This window comes from Pocillopora damicornis, chromosome 6, assembly GCF_964200805.1.
Source record: "Pocillopora damicornis chromosome 6, jaPocDami1.2, whole genome shotgun sequence".
NCBI lineage: Eukaryota > Metazoa > Cnidaria > Anthozoa > Scleractinia > Pocilloporidae > Pocillopora > Pocillopora damicornis.
Genome location: NC_142675.1, coordinates 3,800,001 through 3,826,192, shown reverse-complemented (window position 1 = coordinate 3,826,192; position 26,192 = coordinate 3,800,001). Strand labels below are relative to the sequence as shown.

The 26,192-nt window shown below is 37.5% G+C and overlaps 2 protein-coding genes and 1 pseudogene across 6 annotated transcripts in view; all 3 read left to right on the top strand.

Moving 5' to 3' along the window:
- Window positions 1-1,855: 1,855 nt before the first annotated feature.
- Window positions 1,856-13,952, top strand: LOC149043495 (uncharacterized). The gene is made up of 6 exons (XM_089210224.1): window positions 1,856-1,972; window positions 5,992-6,710; window positions 7,281-7,937; window positions 8,987-9,175; window positions 10,020-10,043; window positions 10,744-13,952. Exons 2-6 carry the CDS (start codon window positions 6,005-6,007, stop codon window positions 13,764-13,766), a joined length of 4,599 nt encoding a protein of 1,532 aa, XP_089066350.1. The 5' UTR covers window positions 1,856-1,972; window positions 5,992-6,004; the 3' UTR covers window positions 13,767-13,952.
- Window positions 13,953-21,267: 7,315 nt separating this feature from the next.
- Window positions 21,268-26,192, top strand: part of LOC149043492 (uncharacterized) — a 26,113-nt pseudogene continuing 21,188 nt past the window's right edge. Inside the window, exon 1 of the transcript XR_016187882.1 lies at window positions 21,268-21,455. The product of XR_016187882.1 is annotated as an uncharacterized LOC149043492 (transcript). The remainder of the gene's footprint in view (window positions 21,456-26,192) is intronic.
- The window catches only part of LOC149043494 (uncharacterized), a 6,721-nt gene continuing 3,419 nt past the window's right edge, over window positions 22,891-26,192 (top strand). The window contains exons 1-2 of one of the 4 annotated variants that reach the window (XM_089210285.1): window positions 22,891-23,322; window positions 24,294-24,343. The gene's annotated coding sequence lies outside the window, so the exon portion shown is untranslated. Of the gene's footprint in view, window positions 23,323-23,364; window positions 24,347-26,192 lie in introns of those variants that run through there. The other 3 variants (XM_089210283.1, XM_089210286.1, XM_089210284.1) reach the window with 3 other exon arrangements.

The window sequence follows — 26,192 nt, the reverse complement described above, 5'->3', positions numbered from 1 at the left end:
GGTTAAATTATTGAGTAAAATAAACAAAAAGGGGCGTCTGTTTGAAGCGTGTCTGGACTGTCTACAGATGATATGCGTGTCCAATTGAGCGCGCAAATCATGTCATGTCGACGAACCTCGATCTCAAGTAGTTCATTCTATCAACGCAAAATCCGAACCAAAGGGAATTTTTATAAGGTTTACAGTTGGATGATTTGAATTACACCTCAGATTTAGTTATGGCTAAACCACGTTCGTTTCTATGCAAACCTAAAACAAGTCGTCAAATGCAAGGTATTTGCAGTGCACCGCAGTTATACTGATGACTTCCGAGGTTAAGGTGACCGAACGAAAATCAAACGAGGGTAAGTTTGATGGCAATTTTCTAAATAAGGTTTGGCTTCTAGATACCAGGAAATGATAATGTTTTATCATTTAAACAAAAGTATGGCACACTGTGCCTCCCCTCCCATCTGACAAGTTCTTCTGTTAGAGGTGCCATTCATACTTCTTATATGAAAAGAAATAGCATTCTCTGTTTGATTCTCCTCTCCCAAACCCCCTCCCCACTACTTTCATGCCTCCCCTCCCACCTGTCAAGTTCTTCTGTTAGATGTGCCATTCATACTTCTTATATGAAAAGAAATAGCATTGTCATTTTATTCTCCTCCCACCCCACCCCCCTTTCCCTCTCCGACCACCCACCTCTCGTCACTACCCTATGAAAAGAGAATTATAAATTAGCCAAATGCAATATCGCTTTTGATCATGAACTGAAGTGATTGCTGGCCCCGTTTTTTTTTATTATTTAATTTCATAACCTAATAACACTGGCAGCAGTATACTAATAAATGTAGGCAGACATAAAAATTATCTCGGGAGCCAAACGATCCATTAAGATTACTGATCATTTCACGTGCACCTCCACTAATGTTTTGAGCAGTAGTGAAAAGAAGGCTTGAAAAAAATTCAGACATGTACGGGATTTGAACCCATGACCTCTGCGATACCGGTGCAGTGCTCTACCAACTGAGCTGACAAGCCAACTGGGAGCTGGTTATTATGTTGGTTCCAAATAAACCCGAGAGGTGATGAATAAATAACTGTGAATATCCCTTTCACTCCCAAGAGTGACCAATAAGTAATTTCTCCTTGCAATATCATTACATTGTTAAGCAGACAGGGGATGAGAATCAGGGAAAAATCAACTGGGGGATATTGTTTGATTTAACACCAAATTCTCAAAACTAACGCTATAGGTAATGTATGACAGAGAGGGAGGAGAATTAATATTGAGATCGTGGGAGTGAAATGGATATATATGAAAACATTTTGTTAACTCCAAAGCAAGGATTAGACACGGCGATTTCGATCAGTCTCACATGACTCCTGGTTCTTAATCTGAACGTAACTCTCTGTTATTGTAAAGGATTGTGAATCCGCAAGTGGAGAACGAAAAAAAATGGGATACTTTGTTCGAGAGATTCAGAAGCTAAAAGATCTTTTTCCAATTAAAAACTGTCCTCGTCACTGCCTGCTTCTGATGACACGATTTTCAAAGGCAAGTTTGTGCGTTTGATAAACTGCACACCATATAAAGGACAATCGTATTTCTCAAAGTTAAGACGGACACGCCGCTTTGAAAGTGTCATGTATTCTGAACGACATTTTTAGAAGACATTGGAGACAATTTTAAGCTGCGCCTGTCCTCCTTACCTCTATCGCTTTCGGGTTTCTGGATCAAGATCTTTTTTGACTTGCCACCGGATGATGGAAGCCGTGCACAGAATGTTAGATACTTCTTATCTGACAGAAAAGCCAACTCGTCTTGCATCTCCCGGAAACTCGTTTCTAGTCTTCCTCGGTTATCCTTCTCGCATCAGGCAAAAGCCCGAAGACCATTCATACAGAAGTTTTCAACATGGTTTAGGTGCGGGTAGGATGTGGTTGATCTCTATTTTGAAAGACTTGTTTGACGTTTCTTAGCGCCAAGGTAAAGTCATTTGTTTACCATATACGTACTTTTTAACTTGAGGCATGCTATTGTTGGAGAGGGACTTGTCTCAACCGCGTAGCTTAGTTCCTCGGTCAGCACTTCCTGTTTGTTTAAGAGATGCTCGCATTTTTCGAATTGGAGCTTATAGTTACCCTTGATGTCACTATATTTAGTAGTTTTTGATGATGATTCACTTATTTGTTATCATTTTGTCGAATTTGGCTTGATTCGCTCGGCTGGTAGCTATAAAATATATATTTTAAAAGACAAATGGCTTTGACTCGTGGATTAGTGCTTCTGTCAGCACCTTCTGCTTGTTAGTGAAAGAGATGGTCGTATTTTTCGAATTGGAGCTCATAGTTATTATTGACATCGCTTTATTCGGTAGTTTTTGATGTTTATTCACTTGTTTGTTATCATTTTGTCGAATCTGGCTGAATTCGCTCGACTTCCAGCTGAAAAATATGTGTTTTAAAAGGCAAATGGTTTAAACTTGTGGATTAGTGCTTCGGTCAGCACCTTCTGCATGTTTTTTTGAGACATCTTCGTATGCGTCAATTATTTGCTTATTTGTGGTGAGACCAACGCATAATGTTTTTACATTCATTATTATATATAATACTGTATCTCCTCTGTCTCTCGTAACTTGTAAAAACATGCTCTGACTGAAATCCCGAAAATAACAGTCAACTTTTTGAAGGGCATCAGCTTTGGTTGGTGGCCCATCAGATCGCGGATGCCTGATGCCATGAATTTTACTTCAATTAATGCTAGCAAAACATTGAACAGTTTTTCAGTTCCTGTGGGATGAAAATCGATCAAAATACTGTTGTGGCCGAATTCATTTGTGTTTCCAAACTGGAAATATGTTTTCAAAGTAGTTGTTGAAAATCAATTTTCTAGTTTACTGCTGGCTTGCTGTGATTAACATGATACACTCCTTAATTTTGAACGAAGGGAACAAGTGATGCATGTACCTCTACTCCAAAAACATTGAAAACTGCTCAGCTTATAAGCTGCCCCACTTAAAAGCACTAGTCAAAGCTCTCAAGTCTTTCACATTGAGTGACTGAGTCTCATGAAAACAAATTTAATTTTATGTTCTCAAGCGGAAACTAATGTTTCTTATTGCAAACCACAGCTTCCGTTAAATAATTTGAAATTAATTATCCTTTTAAATATAATTTACTCCTTGTTCCCTTTGACATGCTTCAAAGTCTTTCCAGCAGTGGAAATGCTCCCTTAGACTAATGTATTCCATAGCAACTTCATATTCTTTTTCGTAATTTTCGGGGGGTAGTATGCCCCCATTTCCCCTAAGGATAGTGATGCCTGCTGCATCCCATTTGAAGGCTAATAATTATGCAGGTGATAATCTCAGTCTTGAAGGTAGCAAAGGGAGGTTGTGTAGTATGAGTGTTGTGGAATTGTGTGGGTTCCCCCTACTCCATTTGACTTTTAACCCTTAACACCAAGCTAAGACATTGGTTTTCATATTCTCCACACTGTTCTCTTTACATTTCCTATGGAACAGACAAGGAGAATTTGTCAAAGAAGTATATTTGATAGTGAAACAAATAGAAGAGTCAGTTTAGAACATGAGAGCTACATTTATTATTTTATAAGTGTATAATTGATGAAAATCTTTCTTGGAAAAACTACATTGACTGTGTTATTGCTAAATTAAGAAAGACTATACAAATGATTGCTAAGCTGGGATACTTTGTTCCATCATCTGTCCTCATAAATATCTATAAATCCTTAATTTTACCTAATATAACTATTAACTCACTGCTTGGGGCAATGCATCCAAAAAATATACTGTAAACAAAATTGGTCTCCAAGAGCAAGTATTGTGTTTAATCTACTTTCCTGACAGAAAAGAACATGCTCTCTCCTTATTTATAAATGCAAAAATTTTACCTATTGCCTTCCTCTATTGGGAAGCTTTATGTAAATTAAAGCTTGATCTTCATAACAATAGAGCACCACCATCTAACATCATGAAAATTTTTGCGAGAACATTAAACAATTACACCTATACTTACTCATCAACATCTCAACTCTTTAGGATTACATACTCCAGGTGTCAAAATCTGGAAAGAGATGCCAAATGAATAGAAAAATTTGTCAAAGAAATCCTTCAAAAAGGAAACAAAAATGGTGGTCTCAATATTCTAGGGACTGAAAATTCTTCTATGGAGCCTGATGAGATAATGGTTAAATTCAAACACTGTAAGATTGAAATAAATTAAACTTGCTGTTGTGCAATATCTTTAGTGCACTTAGATACTCAACAACTTTTTATCTTTTACAATGAATGTCTTTCATTTTCCTTTTTCTTCTTGTGTATCTTTTAATCTTTTTTATGAAATATTTTCTTATTTACTGTCAATAAAATCTGCTTGAAATGTTCAAAATCTCATTTTTTCTATTAAGTTAGTCAGAGAAACTAGTTTTAACCACTTAAAAGCTTAATTTGCCAAACAAAAATCTTAGAAAGGAGGCAAGACACGGCTGAAAGAATGTTTTTAGGAAACCTGTCCTGTAGAACAAAAGGTGTCATAAACGAAAAGGCCTCCAGCAGAGTGTTGATGTTTTCTGCAGGCTTTCATCCAGTATCTCAATTTGCATATACTGTTTACATCACATCTTGCACTGCATATTCACTGGGAATCTCTAGCACATTTCACAAAATGTTGAGTAATAAGAGGCTCCATCAAACAGCCTAAAACAGTCAACTAGAAGTTGGTAAAGAGAGCTCAAGCCAAAGAAATTTAAGTTGTTCATTTTCCATGGCCCCGGCTTGCTTGATGATGTTTGAATTATGTTTAATTTACGTTTCCTTTTCATGAAATGACCTTTCTTGGAAATTTTAAAGGAGCTCTTTGTCAGGAGGCCTGCCAGGGGCTTTCATGTTGTGTTTCATTGGTCAGTAGCATGACTGCATTGACGCATGTAATATTTACTATTGTCCAACTTCACAATAGATTCTCTCAGGACCTTGTTAGCCTGGAAGGCACCCTATTTTGTTAACAGCAATCTTAAGTAAAAAATTGCCCTGCCTGGATTAGCATCTGCTATCTGCAAGTCAAAGGAATATTTTGTATATTGAATGTGAGAAAATAGATAAAGTGTGACATGAGAAATTCAGAAACTTTTTAAATTTTGATGCTCTCCTTAATTCTTGTGACCCATTACTTTTGATTTAAGAGTGATACTGTAAGGAGAAATTAGAAGCCAATCACAGCTTGTAATCTGCTGAGTAGTACTGTCCAGTTTGTTTTGAGGTCTGGGGTAAAGTGGAGGCCTGGAATTCAGTAAAGCAAACACCATCAATGTTGTGTTTAAGTGCTTACATGTGCCTACCAAAACAAAAACTGTGAAAAATTTTGCTGTTTATATTATCTTTACTTTATAAGCTTTACTGTGATGTATTTTTTCTGAGGTTTCTGTTGCAATCTAATCACATGTGTAATATAGCGCATGAAAGTTTTCTGTGTACCGTTTGACTTCATCTTTGATTAAACTAGCCATGATCTTTAATAGTAGTACGATTAGGATGATTTTTCTGGAAGGCACCTGATTTCATTGACAGTAACCCTATTATTTTGTAAACAAAAAATTGCCCTGCCTGGATTAGCATCTGCTATCTACAAGTCAAAGGAATATCTTGTACTATATATATTGAATATGAGAAAATAGATAAAGTGTGAGGTGAGAATCAGGAACTTTTTAACTTTTTGATGATCTCCTTTATTCTTGTGACCCATACATTTGATTCAAGGTTGATACTGTAAGGAGAAATTAGAAGCCAATCACAGCTCTTAGAGGTTAAAGGGTTAAATGGAAGATGCATCAAACTTATTTTATTGATCTGTTGTGTGATATTTAACTCATTTTTTGAGGGCTGTAATATTCTGGTGTTGCAATTAAAGTTATAACAAAGTAATGGTTTCAAAGTGTACTCTTTAAATGTTGCTGTCCATGTATTAATTATAAGCATTTCTTTACAGAGGACTTGTTTTCATGGCTTCTGCCACCCCATCACATCCTTCTACCAAAGAGACCTCTAATTATGCTTGGCTCTGTTGCCTTCTTGTTGATGTTGGATCATGTGTGCTGAGGGAGATCTTTGACAGAATATGTCCACCAGGAAATCTTCACACAGTTCTGAATGATCCCAAAAATCATGCAAAATTGCAAACACTGCGAAAGAAGAGAGTCCTGAGTACCTCCCAGTGGCGAAAACTGTATCCTGCTTTCAAATCTTCAGTTTGCTCAAGGGACTTTGACACGTCCCTACTGGTATTTCTTCTGAGGAATATCTGGGGTCTGACTCTCCCTGCCTCTGGCCAGAATGACCTTTCTCTGGTAACAGACACCACTCCAGCAGCTGACATCACTCACATCAAGATCCTCAGAGACAGGGTTTACAGCCATGTTTCCAGTGGTTCAGTTGATGATCCAACCTTCATTTCCTACTGGAATGACATCAAAGACACCTTTCAGCGTATTGGTGGGGTCCGCTATCAGGACATTATTAATGATCTTAAAATTGATTGTATGGATGCTGATACTCAAAAGGACTACCAGGAGCTTTTCAGAGAGTGGTTGAAGGATGAAGACTGCATCACAGACAAGTCACATGAAGATGAAATGATAAAAAAGGCCAGGTGGGAAAATGACCCTGAGGGTTCCATTGAGATATACGAACAAAGTTCAGGGAAGGAAGGTTTGTGCACTTTACTTTTGTTGATTTTAAGGTTTAAACGTTCTATGTTGTATCAACAATGTTAGATATAGTGGATCATGAAATAAAAGGAATTACTTCCAAAATTTTTGTTTGGAAAGTCATAATATTATGTACACTGTATATCAAAATGAAGTTTTGTGAATTTTTTTTTTTTGATGATGTGAATGAATATTATTATATGAAAAATTCATGGCTGAGGTATAATTTTGTACTGAAGATGATAGATTTTAATCCTGATTATTTGAGTGAAAGATGATGTTACTCAGTGAATGATACCACCAATGCAAACTCAGAGAAAAAAGGGGAGCACTCAGAGGTGTTTTTTTTCTTCAAGTATACCTGTCTAATTTTGTACTGTTTAATCAGTTAGTGTTGACTTAAAATGTTTTATGCAGGGTCAAGGATGCATTGACTTAATTATTATTCATAACTTGTTTTCTTTTCTTTTTCTTCACTGCAGTCTTTTGATTTTCATTTGGATCAGCCACTAAGTTTTAATAAATGAATGGAAACAAAAAAAATATTAAAAACTACATTCTTCTTTTCCAGAAGCAGTCATGATGCCAGGGGAAAATATGTCAGCACAGAATAGCAATGCAAGCCCACCAGAGCTCAATGTTACACTTCCATTGATGAGTGATCTTCCTGAAACCTCATTTGCTTGGAGCAATGTTGAACTTCCTGTTGATATTCTTTTATTAACAGCGGAGGACTGTGAGTTCTTAAGTTGCTTTGCTTACCTGAAGGAACCCTTTAAGAGTTACCACATCAGTTCTGGCTATGTGTACTTTGGGTGCATGGGTGATGATCAAGGAAAGAAAATGAAAATTGCATTGATGAGGTGCTCCAAAGGTCCTGATGTTCCTGGGGGTTCCTTGTCTGTTTCAAAAGATGCCATCTTACTACTGAGACACAAGGCTATTTTTTCTGTCGGTGCCTGCAGTGGTTTGAACAGCAAAAAGGTCAAGTTAGGAGATGTGGTTGTTTCAGCAAAGCTGATAACAGCTGCACTCAAAACTCCCCCCAGCAGAGATATTGGTAACCTGATCAAACATGTGGCTGATGGGTGGAAGGCACCTTTACAAAATGCTGATGAATATGCTGCCAAAGTGCACTGTGATGGAGTGGTTCTGAGTATCTCAGAAGGAAAGAAAGATATAATTGGTCAACATCCTGAAGCAATTGCAGTTGAAATGGAAGGTGGAGGTGAGAATCATAATAATTCAAATAATTGATAAGCCAAGAATTTTTGCACATGTAGCAAAAGTGTTTTGAAAACCACTTCTCTGGTATTGTCTCTGCTGGTACAAGAAATAGCTTATACCATATAACATGCCCAGTTTCCAGGAATTATATATTGTGTATTTAAAGTGATTTGATGTTTGGCAGGTGAAGGTGACTAAGACTTCTTCTGGATAACTAAATTGAATGTGCTCCATCAGGATGTCATGAATTTTTTTAAAATTTGTTGCATGAAAATTGTAGAAAGTATTTTTTTAAATAGTTTGAGAGTTGAGGAATAGTATCACAGTCCCTGTTAACCCTGAAACTCCCATGAGTGACCAAGACAGAATTTCTCCTTACAGTATCAATATGATAACAAGCAGACAAGTAATGGGAAAATAAAAAAGTGTGAATTAGGGGATTATTGGTTGATCCAAAACTAAATTCTCCTAACTAACATCATAGGAATTTTTATGAGATACAATTTAACCCTTTAAATCCTAGGAGTGATTAACATGTAACTTCTCCCTATAATATCCATACATTATCCAGCAAACAGGTGGTGAGAATACTGAAACTCATCAGTTACGAGTTATTACCTTGATCAAACATCATATTCTTGTAACCAATTTACAAGGAAATGTGTAGCAGGTAGAAGGGAGAATTGACAATAAGATCTTGGGAGTTTAAGGGTTAAAGAGAATTACTAAATAGATCTTAGGTGTGAAAGGGTTAACTCTTACTGACAAAAGTTTGTCATTTGAGAAATGTTGAAAGTTACTTATGAAACAAGACGAAGCCTGAAGAATAATTTTACAGTCTCAGTGTAAATTTTTTTAAATTACTGGTTGAAAACAAGTAGGTTTCTGTTCCAACTTATGTCTTTCTGTAATGTGCATGTTTACAAGCAGCTAGAGTGTGAATCTTTGTGAGCTTTGATTGAACAATTGCATGTATTTTAAGGATGCAAAGAAAATAAGCTTATAATATGTAGTTAACAGACATGGGTGTTTATTTGTTTTGTTTTTCAGGAGTGTATGCAGCAGCCCATGATTTTAAGACAGAATGGGTGGTAGTCAAAGGCATCAAAGACTTTGCAGATGAAACACAGTCTCCATGTAAGAAATGGAAACAAATTGCCTGTGTGATGGTAGCATCTGTTGTGGCCAACATTTTGAATGATCCAGTCATATTCCAAGATTGGCCTCACTTTAATGCAGGTATTGCTTCCTGTCTCAATCTTGTCTTTTTACAAGGATAGGTCTGACTTAGATCTAAGTTCCCACAGCATATTCTTTTATGGATTATAAATCAAGATGATTTATTTAGTGATTGTTCACAAATAGGAAATTAAGTCACCCATATTTTGAGTGAACATTCCAGTAGCTTAAACAAGGCCTCTTTACCCTTTAACTCCAAAGATCTTGTTAATAATTCTCCTTACTGTCTGCCAAATGATTCTCATTATGTTAGTTTGGAGAATGTGGTATCAGATCAACTAGTAATCCCATAATTATTATTTTTCTTTATTCTCATCACTTGTCTGCATGATATTGTATAGATATAGTAAGGAGAAATTCTGTCTTGGTCACTCATGGGAGTGGTGGGAGAAAAAAACTTGTAGTTTAATTGAGTGATGTAATGATGAATAACAATTCACTCCATGAGCCTGGTGAACTGGTCTGTATTCTATAGTTAGCTTGGTTTATGTAACACCACCAAACTATGGAGAATTCAGAGGCTAATGACATCTGCCAAAGTGATTTGAAGTTATTTTAAATTTTAGTTCTTGGGCCAATAGGCGACAAATCAAATTGTTTTTAAACTAAAAAAATTGATTTATCCAATACTGCATGTGCGATTGTATTTTGATGTTGAAACTATTGGAATGGATGGGGAAGTGATAAATGCCAGCACACATGTTTATGGTTTTTTTATTTTTTAACCTTTTATGGAACCTGACATGTTATTAGTTTGAGATGAATAAATCAGATTTCAAGTAAATTTCTTAAGTAAATTGGTTTAAAGAGACAACATTACTTTTTTGTTTATTAATTCATTTAGGTGCCAATGAATTACCCTCTCAAGGTAAGTCCAACATGTTTTGATGAGTGTAATAATAGTGAACATGTGAATGATAATGATAAACAGTGAACTTATATGTCACTATTTTAACTCTCATAATCAGATATTGTAATCAAATGTTGATCCAGGATTTTTTTTTGAGAGAAGGGGGTCAATTTTTGTTTAGAAAACACAGGCTTTTTTTTTTTAATCTGAAACCACAATAGGCCAAGACTTCTGTCTAGAAAAGTAATTGTTAAATGCTTCATATTAGATAGTAATATGTGATCCTGTTGTTTCAAGAATTTGGGTGTCAGACAGGTGGATCTGATGGGGGTAGGGCAAGGACCTCTTGGAGGGGGGGGGGGCCTTCCTCCCCAAACCACCACCGATTTTTAACTATTATAGGGTCCATGAGTTGGGGCTCTGATATCCAATACTGGAATTGTTTCTCTGTTAGACACTCGACTTTGAAATTTACATTCAAGACCAGGCTTCCAAGGTGTACAACTATTTGTGGTATTAATGTGCCTTTAGTTTGTTATACTTTTTTCATCGATAAGAGTTAGACCAATATAGCCTAAAATCTTTGTCTTAAGATCCTGTGTGTTAATTGAGCTGCCCTAAAAACAGTTAAACCCATTGGAGCAAGAGAGAAAGTACTTAAACTACTATCCTTGTGTTCATATTATTTATTAAGTATGTTCCTTTTTTTAAATTTCAGCCGTAAGTGCCTATACTTCAGCTTTAAAGTCTTCAATTATTGGCCAAACGGAGTTCCAACCCAAACTGCTTGCCTCTCGCACGATTTCCAACGCGAAGACAGACGAAATATTCACTAATCTTCTCATACAACATGGAAGAAAAGCCCTGATCAGGAGTAACAATGACGAGACATGTTATTCAAGAAGTGAAGAGCTTGAGTACTACGGAAAAGTCAGCGGTACCCCAGTCAAGCACGCTAGTGAAATATTTCTTGGCGTGATTGATGATCAGGAGAGTGCTAATTCTATTCTTGTCGTTGGAAAAGCAGGGATTGGGAAATCCCTGTTTTGCCAGAAGGTGATTCGCGATTGGGCCAACAACGAATCATTTCAAGCACGAGAAAACACCGAAATCCCCAATTTAAAGTTTGTGTATTTGCTTACTTTCCGTCAATTGAATTTGCTTGAAAATAACTGTGTGACTTTAAGAGAAATCTTAAATTGTTGTTCGGCTCTGGATGACAAATGTAACATTGATGACTCTACATTTGAGTACATTTTAAAGCATCCCAAGGAAGTTATGATCATCCTCGACGGCTATGATGAGTATTCACAGCAAGATTACATCGCTGGAAACTTAGAAGAACAGCATCCCAATGACGCTAGACGTAAAATACCGGTGGCCGCATTATGTTCAAAACTCATCAAAGGAAAAATCTTGAAAGAGACTATCGTCATGATTACCTCGCGGCCTGATGAATCGGACAAGATGGGAGGAATCCGTTTTAAACGATACGTGGAAATTGCGGGATTTTCGTCAGAACAAGTGAAAGAGTACATTGAGAAATACTTCAAGAACAACGAAAATATGAAGAACGCTGTAATTAAACATGTCACGGACAATGAGAACCTTGTCAGTTTTGCTCATATTCCTATGCTCTGTTATCTGTTGTGCTTCGAGATGGAGTACACCCTTGCTGAATCAGAAAATCCTGATGACCTTCCTGTCTCAACAACCGACATTTACACCAAACTTGTTGATATCTTTGAACTTAAGCATTGCGCCGAGTCAGAATACAGACAGAAAGAAATTCCTGAGCAATTCAAGCCCCCTTCTGTCATCAAGAACACATTAGACAAATTATCAGAACTAGCGGCTAAACTGCTGCTTGCAGAAAAGGTAACTTTTGATGAAAAGGAGATGGAAGGTGAGTTTGAGCTGGAAGAAGTCAACAAACTGAAAGGTAGCGGTCTTCTTTACTGTGGTCAGCCTTTCAGGACTGCACTGATTACAACCACGAAGCACTTTAGCTTCACACATCTAACCGTCCAAGAATTCTTGGCTGCTCGTTGGTTTGTTAAGGAAAATTGTGTTCCATACAAACCATGCTCTGAAATGGTTTTCCAATTCATGGCTGGTGTGTTGTCAAATGAAGGAAACGAGAAACTGATGGAAAAATTATTAGATTCATTCTTTATGCATCGTAATCTTCAAATGAGGTGTCTGAATGAGTATCAAAACAAAGAATTTGCCAAAAAATTCATCAGGAATAATCCGCAAGCCTTTCGTAATTTAGACGGCGTCATGGCTTTTAAGGATTTTTCTGATGTGGACTGCATTGGAGTATCATTTGTGTTGGACATTATCAGTGAACTAAATAAAGAGGAAGCTGGAGAGGCACAACACAAATGTTCTGATGAGTTCGTCACAGTTGAGGAGTTAGAACTTAGCGAATCACAGCTAACACTGTCTGGAATACAACGAGTCTGTAATTCACTGAACAATGAACACTGTCTTGTGTGTGAACTGAACTTAGTCTACATTGACTTGACTGATGAATGTGTTGATGTTATTAATAGATTAGTAGTAAGGAAGTTAACCACATTAAGTCTAGTGACCACTAATATCACTAATACCGGTGTGGCCAGTCTATGTGAAGCTTTACAGGATCCAAGCTGTAAGCTAACCACACTAAATCTGCAGGGTGGTTCTATCACTGATACCGGTGTGGCCAGTCTGTGTGAAGCTTTACAGCATCCAAGCTGTAAGCTAACCACACTAAATCTGCAGGGTGGTTCTATCACTGATACCGGTGTGGCCAGTCTATGTGAAGCTCTACAGCATCCAAGCTGTAAGCTAACCACACTAAATCTGCAGGGTGGTTCTATCACTGATACCGGTGTGGCCAGTCTATGTGAAGCTTTACAGCATCCAAGCTGTAAGCTAACCACACTAAATCTGCAGGGTGGTTCTATCACTGATACCGGTGTGGCCAGTCTATGTGAAGCTTTACAGCATCCAAGCTGTAAGCTAACCACACTAAATCTGCAGGGTGGTTCTATCACTGATACCGGTGTGGCCAGTCTGTGTGAAGCTTTACAGCATCCAAGCTGTAAGCTAACCACACTAAATCCGCAGGGTGGTTCTATCACTGATACCGATGTGGCCAGTCTGTGTGAAGCTTTACAGCATCCAAGCTGTAAGCTAACCACACTAAATCTGCAGGGTGGTTTTATCACTGATACCAGTGTGGCCAGTCTGTGTGAAGCTTTACAGCATCCAAGCTGTAAGCTAACCACACTAAATCTGCAGGGTGGTTCTATCACTGATACCAGTGTTGCCAGTCTATGTGAAGCTTTACAGCATCCAAGCTGTAACCTAACCTCAATAAATCTGGGGATTCGTGCTATGACTGATATCGGTGTTGTCCATCTATGTGAAGCTTTACAGCATCCAAGCTGTAAGCTAAACACGCTAACTCTAACGCAGAATTGCATTACTGATACCGGTATTGCCATTCTATTTGAAGCTTTACAGCATCCAAGCTGTAAGCTAACCACACTAAATCTGGGGAATACTTTTACCACTGATACCAGTGTTGCCAGTCTATGTAGAGCTTTAAAGCATTCAAGCTTTAAGTTAACCACACTAAATCTGCCTTCGTTTTTTAGTTCCAAATATCGTGCAATTCTTAAAGCTATAACTCAGAGACACCGACCAGCTTTAAACCTGTCTTTTGAGGTTCTTCCAAATCTTTTATAGTTTCATCAATTTTTAGTAGATTTTTATATTTAAACAAAATAAATAGTTGCAAGTCAAATCTTAATTTTGGGTCAAAGAGACTTACCAGGTAGACGAAGTATTTTTAATCACCAGAGTGAAAAACAACGCTTAATGTAAATAGAACCGCAAATATTTTGTAATAAAGGTTTTTTTTTTTACTGGCGACATTGTTTACTGTACTTGGTTTGTGTGTGTAGACCACTCGAGTGGTGACAAGTAAGACTTGGGGTCGGGGGAGGGGTGGAGGGTAATCTTCCGAGAGGCAACTGTGGATCTAAGGAAGCTTTCGGACAAGAACGTTTAGTTAAAGTTACTCGAGGTAAGAAAAAAGAGGAAAATGTCTTCCCGTTCACCCGATTCTGATTTAATTTTTGATGAAATTACACCCTTCTAAGTACTGCCAAAAAAGAGATGGTTTTCTTTTTTTTTTTTTTTTTCAATTAGCAACAATTTTTCGTTTTAACTGTCCGCCATTACACTGTACCGATCATTTCAAAAATTTTTCATCCTCGTTTAAGTTGTTCAGCTTTGTTAAGTTAAGTTCCAGACGAATTACATGTAGGAAGCTGGATCGAGAGATAGATTAGGAGGTTAAATTTCCCACTTGAGAACCCAGCTTATGTAGCATGCACCACGCGTTTTAACCTTTTTGGAGTAAGTTGCCGTGGTGTATCCGAACTCAGATTAGTTCACAGATTGGACATTTAATCTTTGGTTCCACAAATTAATATTTCGAGTCAGCTCTGTTAGTGCCGCTCGACAAAGACGCAAAATGGTGATGGGAACAGATTAAACGGACAAATTTATGGTTTTTTTTTTAATTGAGGTGGTATGTTTGGCGTTTTACCAAAACGGTGAACTTAACACTGAGTAAGTTTGCAATAACGTAAGAAAGCTTTTGATACTATTCCTTTACGAGACCTGCTTCCGTTAAAGGTTCCCTCTCCCCCTTCACTGGCTTGCTCACATTCACACGAGCACCTACAAAGCAACAGACAGAGGAAGCCACTGTCCGTTTTTCGAAACCGGTTTTGCTATCTTTAACAGTTCTTCTAAGAACCTCATGGCCACTATTGGAGACAGAAAAGTGAGTGCTATACTCGCTAAAATAAGAGACAGCCAAACGCTGCTGATCTCGCCAATTAAATCTCCCCAGAAAAACAGTCAGCCTCCAAACGTTCCATTGTGAAGGCACGCCCTAAACGAGCTAGTGCAGAATTAAAAACTAGCTTCCAAGAAGTACTAAGAGCTACCAAACGACCACGACATGCCTTTGTAAAAACCAACTCCTAAGGGACCGGTCATTATTTATCGCCTGGGGGGGGTCGGAGTATTTAGGGGATGATCACATGGTTTTTTGAAGACCTTTAGGGGGGATCAGCCGTAATTGACAAGGATAATGGGGGGGATCAGACCGAAAAAAAAGGAATTTTAGGTCGCGCCGGGACCCCGGGTGATTGCATTTGTAAATACTTTGGTAGGATTTGCCGCTGGGACTCTAAACCCCCAACCATATATTCAAGACCACGTTCAGTTGTATTTTGTATTATATAAACTCTATTCTAGCCCAGACACAAAACCCAAACCCTTTTACAGACCCTCCATTTTGTAAAAAAGAATCACTATCGTAGTCTAACATACACGTTTTTATTCAGGCACGATCTAAATTAGAAAGGTAATCAAGATTTTGAGAATGGAATACTTACAATTGCTCAAAATTGTTTCATAACGTTTCAGTTTGTTTTATAGAGAATCGTAATCTAAAATCATAAACTTTCATTATTTTAATCCGCGGCCGAATGAAAACAACAAATAAAAAAGTGTTTATTTTGGTGAGGCTGTATCTTGTTCCGCTTCCGTGTCAGAATCTTCGGCAGCCCTCTCCACTGGCTCTTGCACAGTCTCCTCGTCAGATTCATCTGAATCCTCGCCCGAACTTGACCCTTTTTCAGCACCATTACTGCTATTCTCTTCGTTCATTCTGGCCACTACCGCTTTCAAATTGCGTGCCAGCTCTGTTTCAAACACGCAGTGGCTGGGAGAAAAGGGGGGGGATCATGAAACTTTCCACTACCGATAAGGGGGGATCTCTAAAAAACTAGATACTCTACGGGGGGATCAGGTAAATGCTCCGATGTGACAACAAAAATACTCCGACCCCCCCAGGCGATAAATAATGACCGGTCCCTAAGCGTCTTAAGACGGAAGCGAGTTTCAACAACCTGCGGAACACAATTGCCTACATGGAGACACGGCGCGCAAAAACAAAGAAATTCTTTTTTGTTCTTGTATGGAGGGTTTAAAGGAAGGAAGAAGGAATTAAAGAATTCGCAATAGCTTTGGGAAAAAAATTGACGGTAGCTTTTGCAGTCATATTCATGGCTCTTATTGAGAAACAGCTACAAACCAGCTACAAGCCCACAGAAACCATTTCTTTGGAAAAGATACATTGATCACATTTTTTATGCGCGGACCATTCCAGAAACCGAAATCAACAACTTCATTAAGTTTGCTAACTCATTCCGCGCCACCTTTAGATTCACGAATGAACAGTCATCAAAAAAAAATTGTTTTTCTCGATACTGTAGCTACGACGGTAGCTTTTGCAGTCATATTCATGGACAACAAAAACGTTCCAAGATACACACAGTTATCTTCACGCCACCTTCTCAGTGTTAACCATTTACACCCTAACATCAGTATGTGACTTTAGTGGAGTCACACGATAGCGAGTGACCAGGAGCATAAAACGAACGCACAAACAACAGACGTATAACAAAGTTTTCCAACCAACTTACAAATTTATTCTTACGATAATCGACGGTAGCGAAGATACGTAGCGATGGCTTTAAAGCACAACAATAGCGTGATACAATTTGATGTGATGTGGTTCGAACTAAAAGGAAATTAAATATAAACCTATGTAACTTACATTGTACCGTATATCGATTGTGCATAACAACAATGAAATCAACTAAGCCTTTATCTAATAGAAACCGATGTAAACAGAGTAACGAAATCATGCGACAATTATAACAAGTAATTAAAAAAAAGACTTACTTTGGTTTAGCTCCTAGCTTGATAACCCAATGATAGCGACAATAGCGAGATAGCTTGCTCTTAAATAGCGAAGATGTAAACTCGTTGTACAACGATAGCATGTGACTTTCGCAAGAAACTCGTAACCTGATAAGTACACGTGTATTATAATAGCTACGGCTACTGGAAAACGTGATCAAATGTTAACACTACAACTTTACGTAATCAATCGAGTTAATCATAAACGATAAAATAAAAGGATATAAAAATAGAACGTCGAAACTAACGCAGTATGCATACTCTCCACACTGTTCTCTATACATTTCCTAAGGTGCTGACAAAGGAGAATTAGCTTAATGATCCAGAGCTTCTGAGGTTGTTGATCATTTCCATAATTCTCATGACCTTAGTGCGTGACTAAAGGGTAATATTGTAATGAGAAATTAGATACTAGTCACTCTTAGGGGCTAAACTGTTAAGAAGGGTTTTGTAAAATGAGAGGCACTACGCTTACTGAGAACAAACTCGGTCAAAGAATCTTTTGAACTAAGGAAGAAATAATTTACATCTCGCCTTACTTATCTCGCCTTATAAAACGAAGCTACCCTCAGGACCTCGTCCAAAAGGTGTTTGCCGATGCCCAGTTCTCATCACGCAACACGGCTATGAGAAACAAACCGAAATCGTCTAAAAAGATTTTCCCGTTCGTTAGGACTTTCAACCCTGCTAACCAGAATGTCAAAAAGATTCTTATGAAACACTGGCACCTTATTTCAGGCAACAATAACCTGGTGCAAATATATCCTAATCCGCCAATTGTTGCTAATCGGAAGGTCAAGTCTTTAAAAGATTCTCTTGTTAGAACAACTTCCTTCACTTTAATTACACAACAGCATTTTAGAAGTTATACACGATAAGGGTCTAGTGAAAATACTACAAGACAACGCAATATTTTCAGCCCTTCCCTTCTAATAAATCCTAGTTCCTTCGGACAACTCCTCCGTCGGAATCTACGCTTCTATGCAGCACGGAATGCATAGGCCTAAGATTTGATTCGTCATGGGGACTCAGGATGTTTTTCTTTGTCGTGAGCTGGTGACAAGACGGAAAACCATCTCTTTTTTTGCGGAGAATTTTCATGCTGTACCATAGACGTAAATGCGCGCCAAATTTACTGTAAAAACTGAATATGACATGATTAGATAATTTTTACGAGCAACACCGCTCTTCTAACATGAGAGTGCGATCCCTTAAGGTGGGGGAGAGGGATTTGTGGTGTGTGAAAGGTGCTAAAGATGGCTATCATATGATACAGAGCTTAACAGCCTACCTCTTTTTCATAAATTGCAAAATTCTTTTATGACAAAAGGAACCTAAAGTGATTCTAAAGTCGCACGGTTACTGATCAAAAATGAAACCTGAAATCTACAACTCCGATGTATTGCTCCCCGTTTTCGTCTCAGAAATGTTCCTTTTGATCACCAGCACACATCATGTTGCAGGTATCTAAAGCTTAAGTGAATTCTTTTTTTCTATATCTTCGTATTCAATGTATCGAAATGTAGTATTTGTAGTTTTGCTGATGCTCGCCCGTCCTTGTTTTCTGTCCCACAAAACTGTCTTGAACAAATGCGCTATTTCAATCCGAGGCAAATTCACCATGAAAATATGGCCCAAATACATTTTACGGAAATGAATACACATATTTATTCAAAGCGCGCAAATTTTATTACCAAGTACGGCTTAAGGAAGCGAGGTATGGGAAAATACGGACCAAGTAAATACCAATCAGAACGCTCGGATTTGCCTCAGGACTACATTGCGATATGATATTCCAGTATAGTGGTACCAATATATGATATGCGTTATTGACCAAACTTGTTCGGCCAAGATGGCTGGATATTGGCCGAGTTCTTTTTTTTTTCGCGTTTTTCAGGACTGAGACGAAGTCGTGATCCATAAAAACGCAAAAAGAGAATGAGGTTAATATCCAGCCATCTTGACTGAACAAGTTTGTTCAATAAAGGATGGAAGAAAGGTTTCGCTCTGTTAAAAATCAATGAATAACTTGTTTATTTTAGTTTGAGAGCCGGGAAAAAACAAGCCAACTGCGTTTGTAATACAGTATAGTACCCACAAGAGTTGTTATATTTTCTTTAGTTTGTCTTCTGCCGCTTTTTGCGACTTTATGGCCGATATTGTCCAAGAATTACAAACTTGGTAAGTTTGCTCCACACAATTTTTAACTCGTGAATTGCGCGCATGCGCAAGAGCGAGTTATAGATACGATGTGGGGAATAGCATTCGCTCGCTCGCTCGCTCGCTCGATTGGTCGATTCCTGTAAACTTTTTTTAGATTTTAGGCTTTTGAGTGCATTTTATAGTTTTTGGCGAGCAATAAACAGACGAAATGGCTACCTTTGTTGCTAAGAATAGTGGTGGGGTTAAAAAGAAGCCAATGATAATCTTAATAGAGTTTTTTTTTTCGTTTTAGTTTCAACAAGCGGCGCCAGCGACTGGCAGGCATGCAAGGATTCACACTGAAATAACAGAACAACCTTCGTTTTTCATAAAATTGTAATTTATAGTCCTTGAACTTGAAAACAATCCGAAGATTCATTGAAAATATCACTTACTGCGAAGCGCTCGGAGTTTACAGATGTTCAAAAGCTTTTTCTGTTATAGCGTGAGATTGAGGACAAAATTGATCATTACGTTTCGTCGCGTGTGTTTTTCCTGTGAGAAGCAACAAAAGATGCCGGCGACTGACGAAATAACAAGTTAACACGAAAATCAGATAACATCTAAACAAACAATTTTAGCTACCGATTTTCAGTGAATTTTTAAAGAACAATTTTCTTTTAAGTTTCAAGACAATTTGACGATTCAACATACAAACAACGTACTAAAATGCGAAAGTTACACACCACAAAATTGATAAATAGGCCTGAAATGAAATTCTATCTTGTTATTGATCATACGTTGCCTAGCACGTGACCTAAATCTACCCAGGCGGAGATCCAAAATGACGGTGGCAGGCTTGGCTTAGTTATATCACTCAAAACTCGTTCCCGTTTGTCTCATTTGATAAAGAGGGAATCGTTAATGTTTTCATTAAGACAGTATTGCCTTGATTTTCTAATATTTACAACGAAAGACAGTAAATTTCACTTTTCACCCACATTTACTTCCAACCTTTTCTTTTGAACCAGAAACAAAAATGATAGACGTTTAAAACACATGACATCATCCACCTTGTCAAATGTAATAGCATGATCATTTCAATTGTAATGCCTTCTTATCCCAACGTTACTTTGTTTCTTTGCTACATTAGCGAACACTGAACTATTGCTCGTACTCTAGATATGACAATCAACCACAAAATTCCCTAAACCAGATAACATTAAACATAATCTAAAAAATCATGTGTCAATTCACGAGTTTGCTCACAGAGCACTTTGATTTTCTTTCGCGCGATCAACGCGACCAATCCCCAACGGGCGAGATAGACCCATCTTGCCCGTTCGGCTAGCCAATCAGAACACAGGATTCGCTTCATATTGTCCACGGGCGCAGTCGACGATAGGATAAATGTTAAAATAGAAATTCTCTAGTTTCTTTTTGAATAGATAGGCTGCCGAACATGAGATATTCATTAAAAGTGCGAGACTTTGGAAGAGCAAAAGAAGTTAGGAAGCCAGTCTGGCGATGTAGCTATAAATACTCTTGACAGGAGTGAGAAAGTGGGAGAAAACGGAGGTAAGGTGGTGTTTATGGAATTTTTACATAGAATCTGTTAAAATAAATTAGACATGATCGAAAAATTTCATGTTTACTAAGGATTTAAAGAAAGGGCTGATATGTTTAAAGAATGAGGAGAAAGTAATAATACGAATTACACGTTTTTGAAGAAGAAATACGGGATGGAGATTGAACTCATAAGAATTACCCCACGATATTAAAGAAAAAAATAAAAGAGAGTGTACAGGAGCGTAATATAAATCGACGATGATATTGATATTCACATGATATCTGCTTTAAAAGATGAATTAAATAGAATCATTCTACGGACTCTTCACCTTTAAACTCGTCCTCATTAAAAATTAAGACACGTGTACTGATTCCACTGATAAGACTTGACACTTCCGGTTCAAATTTCCCACCCCACCCAAGCAAGGTTCAAACTCCCCTCCCCGGTAAGACCCTTTTTGGAAAATGCCCCTGAGTTACCCGGGGAGGATGTTGAAGCTTCGATCGGTGTAGAAGTCCAAGCGTCTACAATAACAAGCGAGAGCTCTGAATATAAAACTTTTCTTTATTATTTAATATGACTTTTAACACTAATAAGAAGGAATAAAGAATTACTCCTTAGCCTGTTTTCTTAACGTATGAGGTAGACAAAAACGTACATTTCCTGTTCAATAACATCTCTTAAGTGCTATCGACTCGCAAATCAAATTAAGTTATTTTAAAATTAATTTATTGGGATATTGGAATATAAAGACTAGAAACTTGTTTCTAGTCTTCCTCGGTTAATCTATTTTGTTTACATTTGTTGCGGGTTGGATGCGGTTGAACTATACTTCGAGAGACTTATTTGACGTTGCTAAGCTGACGATTCTCGTCAAGGTAAAGTAATTGATTTACCATATAACGTTTACCTCTATTTCTGTAACTACCCGCGAGGAAATTGTGTCTTTAGACAATGTTAAACCTCGTAGCTAATAGTGCTTCGGTCAGCACTTCCCGTTTGTTGGAAACAGGTTCATATTTTCGAATCCATTGGGAATTGTAATGCTTGATATGTATATATTCACCAGTTTTTGAGGTTGACTTCGTTATTTGTTTCCATGTTGCTGAATTTGGCTGGATTTTCTTGGTTGGATGTAAGCATGTTAGAGTAAATATCTTCTCAGTCTTAGAACATGAGACGCCGTACGGAAACATGCTCATCATCGGACAAATGTCCGGAAAATTTTCAGGCTTTGATGGGCAACAAACAACAGACTTTGGATGTCAGAATCGACGGAAAATTTATTATACCCGGAAAATAGTAATCAAAATATGAAACAGTTTGGATTTCGATCCTCAAATAACACAGATATAGTTTTGTAGTTCCCGTGAGATTAAATTGAATGTTTATCTTGTGGAAGATGTTATCGATCTTCCTTTGATAGCGCGTAAGTTTAATGTGGATTCTCTCCATATGAAAGCTAATCAAGCTGCCTTACAACAGATGATATTTGTTACTGCTAACTTCAACTTGCATACTTAGGGCATTGAGAATTTCAGCATCAATGTTGTGTACAAATAATGTTTTATCGAGGAGGTAACTTTCCTGGAATCAGCCGAGAAACAAAATATTGATGTTTTTTTTTCATTCCCACAATGAAAACGGCAGTGATTGAATTTTTGTTGTCAGTAAATATACCTACAAGGACCAAGGAAGAAACCTTTGTAACACTTTTCCTCTTATTGCACAATACTGCATTGCTTGCCAAAAAAAGTGATTGTTTTAGGTACATTCTCAAAGGGGATATTTACCATCAAATCAGCAATTGTGTCAAGAGCAAGATTCTGAATCTCTATGGTCTATTGTCTGATTGCCTATTTTTTCGCAAGGCAGAAATTGGCATAAATTTTGCAATTCCCAATTTTTGATGGCAGTTGCATGAAACTAGTATCCTTTGACCAAAACTTCATTGATTGACACACATGTAAATCACAAACCCATCTCTCTCTATTAAAAGATAAAGAATAATTTTTGCTTATATTACTGGGTAACAATGGATCATCATCAAATGATCAACTTTGCCGCTCTTGGGTTTTTAAGGAATTTTTTAATTTCTTTCTCACCAAAACAACATACTATTAGTGTTTATTAGTGTTATGTGGTCCTATCTTTAATAAGAAAGGAGTGTGATCTTAGGAGAGCACCATGTTTTTTTTGGTCAGTGATGAACATTGCCATTTACTAACAACAGTTAGAGATATATTGTTGCCTATGTTCAGTGTACTGGACTCTGGGTCCAGAGGTCTGGGTTCAAGACCTGCCTGAGTCAATGTGTGTAGCGTTGCAGTTGTGTCTTCCGTTGTAGTTATGTCCTCACACCTAATAACCAATAGAATGCGGTTTTATTTCTTCCAATCAAAGTGCGTTGTGAACGTGTCTTCTGCGTGTCACTTCCCAACTAGGGGAGGGATGCAATGCAAAATTGTGAGACTATCGTTAAGTTTTCCGCGCTCGAAGTTTGAGAATTTCATGGGCTATTCTTGTTTCATGGGCTTATCCTTGATGCCTTTTGGGACACTTCGGATTGTTGAAAGATTAACATTCTTGTTGCGTTTTTAAGCGCGAAGTATCAGTGAAATTTTCTTCGATACGTTGGAGAGGTTAGGAAGACGAGAATTTGACATTGCCTCGTAGCTTCCCTTATTGGTTTGGAGTGCGCTGGTGATCGAAGTTGTGCTTTTTTGTCGGAACTACTAAAGGAAGGTAAGGTTTCGGTTGCATTCTATGCTAGTATTTTGTTAAATTCAAATATTACAACCATTCTTTTAAGATCACGTTCAAGTTTTGGGCTTAATACTGTAGATTTCATGTGACAGCATGGCGAAGCGTGCGAGTAACTACTAACTTGGATTCATTGAATCCTTCAGTGTCGAGGGCTGATTTTTTTATTTTGCGTGGGACATGTAAAACTAGATGTTACATAATTGAAAAACAGGGCAGATCTCGGTGTTTCAATGCCCAAAAATATGTGATTTTCTCCATCTCATTGTGCCTACAATGATGGCTATTATGGATACAGTGGAAGACATGTATTCATTGTAAATGTATGGGACTACGCAAAAATTCAACCTCTGGTATGGTTGATGTCAAATATCACATATCCTGGGAGGTTAACTCACAAACTGCTAACTCGTATGATGAAGATCTGGTCTCTTTCATAAAGGATAGGGTGCTGTCTCCCAATGCTCTCCAACAAGTAACAGTTGGGTTACAATATATTAGATCATTCTCTTTGCTCACCCAGAAGGGACAGAATTGCAGCAAAATTACTCTTCACTTAATAATTAGTGCTTTGCTATTTAAATCAGTGGCTGACATATGCCACTTTCTTTATTTTGATCAATTTAGAGTAAAGTCCCCTGTACCAAATTATAAGGAATATGATAATAATATGTATGTTATATGTTACCACATTATCCATACTTTTTCAGCTATGTGTCACAAACATTAAAATGAAATAAACACTAATTCATGCAGAAATGAATACTTAATTCAATACAGACTATTGCCTACTATTAGCAATTATTGCTCCTACATGTGTTAGCAAGAACTTGGTCTTGTTGGCATTCATTGTGAGCATTTGGCGATCTGTATATTAGTGGAGAAACTCTCTGCAACTATCTTTGCTAAGAAAATACCAATCCTTTCACCCTTACTAAATATCATTCATACAGGCATGGATGAGAACCAGCGGCAAAGCAAAGAAAACAAAAGTGCTGATGAGGTGGTAAGCTCTATTCTAAACATTTTCTTGGCGAATTATGCACTAGTTATAAAAAGGTATATGTTGTGCTTAATTTTTGTCCTTGGTATAAACATCATTTTCCTTTGGTTTTGTTAATGATATGAATGAAAAATGCATTTTGTGTAAAAGAAAGATAAAATTTAGCTCCTAGCCTAAGTTATGATGAGATGATGTGTCACTATCAATTTGGCCTCTATTAAAAGTAAAAGAATTAAACTAAGGATAAAACTAAACCACAGCATACCTATACTAAACCCTCAGCCTATTTGTATCAATATTACTATTTTTTCTGGTGTTCACCTAATAGATTCAATCCACTCACAGACAAATATGGCACCTGTGCATTTTACTATTACTCTTAGGCTAAGGCACTCGTCGAAAGCAATATTTCACAAAACAACAACATTATGTATGCAAGGTTTAAATTTTTCAGACCTTTACTGCTTGTTTTTATGAGTGGTTCCAGTATTTTCTTGCACAAAGAGTTCTGGTTGAATGTACCAGTCACCATGTTTTTTGGTATGGTGGTTTACAGTAATTGTTGTATGAAGTAACCTTCACCGATATTAATTTTGTGAACTTGTCACTGACAAAGAGCTAGTTCATGATTAGACATTGATCGTTTCATTAATTGCCATGCTCTACATTTATCATTGAAGTACTGATTAACTCCTTTGCCATCAGTAATTGCATTAAAGATACTGTGTTAGAAATCACAGCACTGTACCCCAAAATCTAATGTCGTCCTCAGCACAATCTCATTTTTTGAGCAAGGCAAAAGTAAATATCAAACAAGACCACACAGACATCATCACAGAGACAACATTGCTATGTATAATGTTTATATAGTTAGTTACATAAAAGGTACTCTATTCATTAATTCAGTGTCAATACTCACCCTCGTAGCAGCTATAATTTTTAGCCAACTTGGGAAATAGTGGCCTAAAATGGACCCTTTTGGACATCTGAACTTTTAAATTTCCTGGGGAAGGTTCCCCAGACTTTGCCATCCAAGTGGGAATGAATGGCTGTCACACTGTCATTTTGGTCCCTCCCAGCTGCTCAAACGTTGTCCCTCCTTTCCACAATCTTACCAAAGCCCCCATATGTGTAGTATTATAAAAACATTGAAGTGAAGTGTGCTATCTCAGCAAGAGGTGATAATCATGCACACTTTTAAGTGAGTCATCATAGCAGATGTTTGGTGAGGTATTGCATTCTGTGCTCAAAATCTAGTTCATGTAGACCTGGGAAAAAAGAATGGGGTGTAGCAGCCATTCATGTCGTTTAATTGCTCTAAGCTCTAATTCGATACTACTGTTCATTTGGCTATCTTTCTTGCCAATACTGTTTCGTTATTTGGGTTATAAAGTATTGAAAGTAATTTGCAACTCTCCATATTTGTTATTTGTAATTGACATGCTTTGCACAGGTGTTGTGGGGTTAGTGGAGAAGTTAACTGTATTTCAAAAATTAAATCTCTTTAAATTGCAGTGAAAGCTATTACTTTTATAGTTATAAAAGTATCAAAGGTAACTTCTCTGAGAACCTTCTCCAGTGTCTGTGATATAGAAGTGTCCACTAAATATAGGTTCATTTATTAAGAAATGTGGGAAGAATAGTATGCAACTGAAAATACAAGTAAGGACTGGAAGAGAATATTTATTCCTTGCTAGTAATCTCAGAACAGCTGTGTGGAGCTGGAAATTAACAGTGCTGGAATACAACAGTAAATCCTGCTGATAAACTGAGAACAGCTGTGTGGGGCTGGAAATTAATAGTGCTGGAATACAATAGTTAACTCCTGCTGAGAAACTGAGAACAGCTG